Source organism: Myotis davidii, unplaced genomic scaffold (genome assembly GCF_000327345.1).
Source record: "Myotis davidii unplaced genomic scaffold, ASM32734v1 scaffold6, whole genome shotgun sequence".
In the NCBI taxonomy this organism is placed as follows: Eukaryota; Metazoa; Chordata; class Mammalia; order Chiroptera; family Vespertilionidae; genus Myotis; species Myotis davidii.
In genome coordinates, this window is record NW_006383011.1 from 4,250,312 (window position 1) to 4,258,006 (window position 7,695).

Below are 7,695 nucleotides of genomic sequence, written 5' to 3' on the forward strand. Positions count from 1 at the left end.
GTTCTCTGTGAAGCACTACACAAAACTATATAAAAAATGTGATTTAACAGGGATAGCAGTATATGATAGGAAAAAACATTTTGATTATGAAGTCTGATGAGGCTGAGGTTCAAATCATTTACTGACTGCAATCTTGCTTACCTATCTATGAGACTTAGGTTTATTTTTTATCTGGAAAGTAGCTTGAAAATCTTCATGGGTTAAGTAAAACAAAAATTATGTAAAACATCCATTATAGAACCTGGGATATTTGCTAGGTATTCAATAAGTGATAGGCATAATTATTAAATTCTAGTATTTTCAACAAAATTAACTTCCATGGACAAAAATGCAATCTTAAACAAAGTACAACTAAATTATAAAAGTATATTATTGAAAAAATAGATTATTCATGTATGTGCAGAAATTATATTCCATGATCTTACTTTTCCTCATAGCTAACACTACTGTGTAGAAATCATCACAACATGCTCCTCCAAGTATGATTTTGTAAGTTCAACAGTGTAACAAATACCCACAATATACAAAGTATGTAGAAAAGTAATTTAGCAAAAATATAAATAAATTAGTACCCTCACCCCCATGATTACAACGAACAACTTATGGTATTTTTAAAACAATGATCCTCACATCACTTAGCTGCTTGTTGCAGAGTGCTGTGGCTGAGTTTGTATTCTGCTTATTCCCTGCCTTTAAAGCTGCATCTCTTCTCGCTTGCTCAAGCAGAACTCTTGCTCTTTCTTTAAGTTCTTCTTGTCGAGATAACATTCGTTGCTTAAAAGCAAAGATACAGAATTAGAAGCCTCAAAAATAAACAAACAAAACCCCAAGAGCAAGTATTCTACATTTCTAAACTAATCAATGGTTATACAACCTGTCAAAATAATAGTGTTGCTTCAATCATAGGTAACCTTCATAGTCAAAGAAGAGGTGATAAACAGTAAGCCTATTATTTTATTTGGTGTCATATAAAACTTCATTATAAATTTCCTGTGTATATCATTTTTGGGTCTCTTTATATTTTAATAGAACAATTTAAAAGCTTTTTTCTGAAATCTTAAGCAAGGAAGAATTTTTTAAAAAGTGTACAAGTCAGTGGTTTTTAGTATATTCACAACGTTGTGAACCACCAACACTATTAATTCCAGGACATTTTCATCAACCAAGGTTTTAAGAGGATTTTAAGTTCATGTTCATAAGACATAATAGAATAAAATTGGTCACTGCTTTTAAAATGGTTACAAATCAACACTTTTCTCTAAACAGAAAGAATTAGTGAAATGAACACTGAATTTGCGGTCTAAATATCAGGCTGTTAATCCTGATACGCAATTTAACACTGAACAGGTCACTTAAAAACTATACTGTATTCCATGACATGATATTTAAGAACTCTGGAGTCAAATATCAGTTCCATCACTTAATTGTGGGCAAGTTAATCAAACTGTCTAACTCTCCATTTCCTCATTTATAAAGTGGGAATAAAAACAGACCAACTCGCAGTAAGTATACTATAAAGATTAAGTGAAGTAGAATAATATACTGACGATTGGATAAATGTTAACTATTATTATATTTTTAAAAATCTCTCATCTTAAACAAAGGGGAGATCATCTTTAAGATCCTACAAGCTCTACATATGATTCTATAGTTCTTTAGGGATTTCAATCAGCTACACGGTGTAGCAAAAAATTGCTTTCGTGTTTAAAACACAAAAACACAATTTTTTCTGATTATAAATGCAATTTATATTAATTATAGAAATTTTAGAAAATATATAAAAGTAAAAATAAAATTGGAGGCATCACGCTCCCTATTTCAAACTATACTAGTATTATAATTCTGTAGTAATCAGAACAGTACGGTACTGGCATAAAAACAGAAACACAGATCAATGAAACAAAACAGGGAGCTCAGAAATGAACCTATGCAAATGGATAGTCTCTTCAATAAATAAGTTTTGGGAAAACTGGACAGCCACATGGTAAAAAAGTACAAACTACCAAGTATAAAATAAATAAGTCAGGGAAATGTAATATAGAGCATGGTGAATAAATCTTAAAACTCTAATCACAAGAAACAAAATTTTTAGTAACTATGTCTGGTGACATGAAAACAATTTTAAATGGTCTAGTAATCTATTAACATAAATGCTTCATATTTTATTTAACTCATCTTATTGCATATTTAGGTTGTTCATATTTTTCACTATCATAAACATGCTTTTATGAACATCTTTATCCATAAATTCTTTTTTAAATGGAATTTATTGGGGTGACATTGGTTAATAAAATAACTTTCAGGTATACACTTCTACAATACATCATCTGTATATTGTATTGTCTCTAACTCTCCTTTTACCCTCTTCTACCTCCCTCTACTGCCCTTTTCCTTCTGGAAATCACCATACTGTTGTCTGGGTCTATGAGTCTTTCTTTTTATTCCTAATCCCTTCACCCTTATCCAAGGCCCAACCCCCACCCCTCTGACATCTGTCACTCTGTTCTCTGTAACTATGAGACTGATTCTGTTTTGTTGATTAGTTTATTTTGTTCATTAGATTCCAAATGTAAGTGAAATCATATGGTACTTGTCTTTCTCTGATGAGTTTATTTCACTTAGCATAATACTCTCCAGGTCCATCCAAGCTGTTATAAAAGGTAAGATTTCCTTCTTTTTTATGGCTGAGTAGTATTCTATTGTGTAAATGTACCACAGGCTTTTTTTATCCTCTCATCTACTAATGGGCTCTTGGGTTGCTTCCAAATCTTGGCTATCCTTCCTATATAATAAAAGCCTAATATGCAAATTGTCCCCTCGACTGGGTGTTCGACCAGGGAGTGGGGCGGGCTGCCCCCCCCCTTGGTTGGTGGCAGCAGCAGGCAGCCCGGAGAAGGGAGGCCCTGGCCAGAAGCCGCTAAAGACCCTACCTGTGCACGAATTTCATGCACTGGGCCTCTAGTTATAAATAATGCCACAATATGGATGCAATGAACATAGAGGTGCATATATTCTTTCCAATTAGTATTTCAGATTTCTTTGGATATTTCCAGAAGTGGAATTGCTGGGTCATAAGGCAGTTAGTCCCACTTTTAATTTGTTGAGGTAATTCCATATTACTTTCCACAGTGGTTGCACTAATCTGCAGTCTCACCAACAGTGCATGAGGATTCCCTTTTCTCTATATTCTCACAAACACTTGTTGTTTGTTGACTTATTGATGATGGCCATTCTGACAGGTGTGAGGTGATATCTCATTGTGGTTTTAATTTGCATTTCTCTGATGATCAGTGACTTTGAGCAGTTTTTCATTTGTCTCTTGGGCATCTGTATGTCCACTTTGGAGAAGTGTCTATTCAGGTTCTTTGCCAACTTCTTAATTGGATTTTTGTGTTTTTTGTTTTGTTTTGTTGTTTTATTTGTATCGAGAGGTTTTTTTTAATATATTTTATTGATTTTTTACAGAGAGGAAAGGAGAGAGATAGAGAGTTAGAAACATCGATGAGAGAGAAACATCGACCAGCTGCCTCCTGCACACTCCCCACTGGGGATGTGCCCGCAACCAAGGCACATGCCCTTGACCGGAATCGAACCTGGGACCTCTCAGTCTGCAGGCCGACGCTCTATCCACTGAGCCAAACCGGTTTCGGCTGTATTGAGAGTTTTATAAGTTCCTTATAAATTCTGGATATTAAGCCTTTATCAGATGTATTGATGAATATGTTCTCATTCAGTGGGTTGTCTTTTTGTTTTGTTAATGGTTCCCTTTGCTGTGCAAAAATGTTTTCATTTGATAAAGTCCCATTTGTGTTTTTTTTCTTTTGTTTCCCATGTCTAAGGTGATATATCAGAAAAAATATCCCTAAGAGAAATGTGGGAGATTTTATTGCCTATGTTTTCTTTTAGAATTTTTATGGTTTCGAGTCTAACATTTAAGTCTTTAATTCATTTTGAGTTTACTCTTGTGTATGGTGTAAGATGATCAACTTTCATTATTTTGCATGTTGTCCATCCAAGTTTCCCACACTTTTTATTGAATAGACCTATCTTTACCCCATTGGGCTCTCTATTCTGTTCCATTGATCTATATGTCTGTTTTTATCCCAGTACCACATTATTTTGATTACTATGGCTTTGTACCTTGTAGTTTATTTTTTAATCCTCACATTTATTGATTTTAGAAACAGAGGAAAGGGGAGGGGGGGGAGAGAGAGAGAGAGAGAAACATTGATGTGAGAGAGAAATATTAATTGGTTGCCTCCCATATCCCCAACCAGGGACTGAACTGCAACCTAGGTATACGTCCTGACTGGTAATCAAACCCACAACCTTTAGGTGTATGGGATGATCTCTAATCAAATGAGCCACCTGGCCAGGGACTTGTAGTAAATTCTTATGTACAGTTCTGAATATCTCCTTAGGAAAAATTCCTGGAGGTAGAATTTATGAGATTAACATTTTATGCAACTTAATGTGCATTGCTAAATTGGCTTTCAGTAAAGCTATCTGCTTTACATATGAAATATGATTATTCTTAGTGCTATCATCGTAAAAAGAAATGAGATATTGTGACCATAAAATTTATGAGCGTAGACTTTGGAGCAAGATAAGGTTGGGTTCCAGTCTGAACATTAGTGCTTATTATATGATCTTAGGCAACGTAAACCCCCATTTTCCATATATAAAATAGGATTCAATCACTTACCTCCTGAGTTGTAAATTTAAGAAATGTGTAAGATATACAATGGTAATCACATGTATGAGCACTCAAATGTGCAACATTATGACTTTGCCAAGTCTCTGCAGTCATACTACATTATCAAATTTCCTCTAATCTAATACCATTATTAGATTCACCATTATTTTATGAACTACTAAGAAAGAACACTGTCAATTAAACTCTAACATACTATCTATTATAAGTAACATCTTGATTTCAGAGAATTATAAAAAGATGTATATCTTAAAACTGATGAAACACAGTACAAAAAAGAAAAAGAAAAACATTTTTAGGTGTTCAGAATTTAGCAGCTATATAAAACACACACACACACCAAACCCCAAAACACCATCTCTGAAAAGTTAAAGAACAACAAAAACAAAATCTATGAAGCATCAACATTCATATTAAAACTATTTAGTGCCAGGCAATACTTTTGCCAAGATAATTTAAATTTATCCTAAATAAAATTTTGACCAATAAACTAATGGCCAATAAACAAACATATATAGAGTTGTAAATAGTTGCTACTTCTATCATCCTATGGATTTACTGTACATGACTTCAGTCATCTGAATAAAATCACAGCATGATAGAATTTTATGGCTAAAAGGGCTCTCAGAGATAATTTCATTTTACATATATGGAAAATAAGATTTACAGAATTTAAATGGCTAGTTAACATGTTACTAGCATGTTAATCATTGGCAATGCGAAAATGAGAAACCAGGTTTAGTGAGTCTCAGTCCAGAGTAATTTAAAATTCTAAACATTAATTAATTTCTATATTTAACTAAACCTATTTACCCTAACAATCAAAATTAAAGTTCTGGCCGGATGGCTCAGTTGGTTGGAGCGTTGTCCCATGCACCAAAAGGTTACAGGTTTGATTCCAGGTCAGGGCACATATCTAAGTTTTGGGTTCAATCCCCCATTGGGGTGTGTACAGGAGGCAACCAATCAGTGTTTCTCTCTCACACCGGTGCTCTTCTCTCTCTATCCCCGCACCCCTCCCTCCAAAAATCAATAAACATATCCTTGGGTGAGGATAAAAAAAAATTAGGAGTGAAAGAAAAACCTATATTCGATATTAGAACTTAGGCTCACCGAATTCTGCAATTGTCAATCACTTGATGTTTGTTGATTATCTACTATGTATGGACATTATGATGTCCTGAAGGCTCTTTTGTCCTGAAAGTTCGTGTACTTAAAACCTTTGATTTGAAAATTTTGATTAGGAGAACAGGGCTTGCTTTGCTAACTACTACTATATTTCTTTGATCCTAAGAGGCACATTTTTCCTTAACACCTCTGAAAAGTTAAAATGGATGGCATTTCTGCTATACAAGTGGTAGTTAAGATAACAGTCATTAATGCCTACATATGTATCTATTTGATATTTTTGGTGATATGACTGCAATTCCTTGATGTTTCAGTTAACAACTACTTCAGAGAATGGAAATTAACTCCAGGTTATTATCTAAAAATCTTTTGTTGGGGCCTTCCAATAAGATCAAGAAAGTGCTATTATCATTGAGTATCACTGAAAAGAAAAATCTAGAGGCAACTGTGGAGAAATGCTGTAATTCAGAGGTTTTCAAACTTTTGGTTTCATAATCCCTATATATGCTTAAAAATTATAGAGAATCCCAAAAAGCTTTTGCTTATGTAGGTTATACCTATTGATATTTGTCATTTAAAAAATTAAAACGAAGAAATTTTAAAAATAGTTGCTGATTTATTCCTTTAGAAACAGCTATAATAAACCCATTAGATGTTATTCTAATAAAATCTATACATAAAAAAGCCCAGTGACTGTAATGGCGGAAAGACCAGAATGACTGGTGGCTATGATGCACACTGAGGCAGCCAATCAGCCTGATCTGGGCCCCCATCAACCCCCCACCCCCTGGCCGGCCCAGCCCCACATTGGCCTCCAACACCCCAATCGGGGATGGGGCCAGCCAGCCCTGCCCCCTATTGGCCCCCATTGGGGCGGGCTGGCCAGACTCCACCCATGCACGAATTCATGCACCGGGCCTCTAGTAGTCTAATAAAAATTACTTCAAGAAATGAGAATGCCATTATATTTTTATATTTTTCTATTATATACTTCTATATTTGATTTGTTGAGATATCACAAATTATGTAGTCTCTAGAAAATACCACTGTACACTGTGAGAGAATGAAAGTGAAAAAGGTAAATAATGTTCTAGTATTATTGTGAAAATAGTTTCAACTTTGGGACTCTCTGAAAGAATCTTGGAGAATATCAGTGGTCACTGATCATACTTTTGAGAAACACTGCTGTAATGTAATACTTCTGAAGGCACAGAGGATAACACTGCAGGAAAACAGGAACGCCCAAAGCTTTATATCAAAAAATGATTCAGAAGAGCTGGATTCTAAATTCTAATTCTAAATTTATTATACCTTAATTTATTTTGCTTAAAATTTCCTTTATATATATATATGTGTGTGTTATCTGATTAAGAAACATTATGTGCCTAAATAAATCTAAAAGAACTTTCAACAGGTATAAAATAAAAATTCTATGTGATAAGAAAAACATATAGTTTATTGGCAGTGTTTTTCTTTTTTGTGGTTCATAAAATAATGATATATATTATAATTGATGGTATTATAGATTCAATTAAATACAGTCAATATCGTAAAGTCATATCTGTATCATTATTTTCTCATGAGGAGAAGCTGGATGCCACTGGAATTTTTATCTACAAGTAATGATGGGATTGAAAAGATCAATTATAATGCAACTGAAACATTTGAAGAAAATGCTTTAAATGGTAAATATTTAACTTGTCTTTATACATTTCAGAATGATATTGTTACTAAATGAAATACTGAAACATCTTTTAATTATTCTTATAGTAAGATATTCTGCTTTTATAGGTTAATAATACTTTGATTTGAAAGTTGATATTCGGCCCTGGACAAGTAGCTCAGCCGGTTAG

General features: G+C 33.9%; 1 protein-coding gene across 9 annotated transcripts in view; it reads right to left on the minus strand.

Annotated features, from left to right (window-relative positions):
• EHBP1 (EH domain binding protein 1) overlaps nt 1–7,695 on the minus strand; it is a 310,384-nt gene that overhangs the window by 106,984 nt on the left and 195,705 nt on the right. For all 9 annotated transcript variants that reach the window (XM_006778555.2, XM_015557898.1, XM_015557897.1 and 6 more), the window contains one exon: nt 631–774. In XM_006778555.2, coding sequence (XP_006778618.1) covers nt 631–774 — 144 coding nt within the window. The remainder of the gene's footprint in view (nt 1–630; nt 775–7,695) is intronic.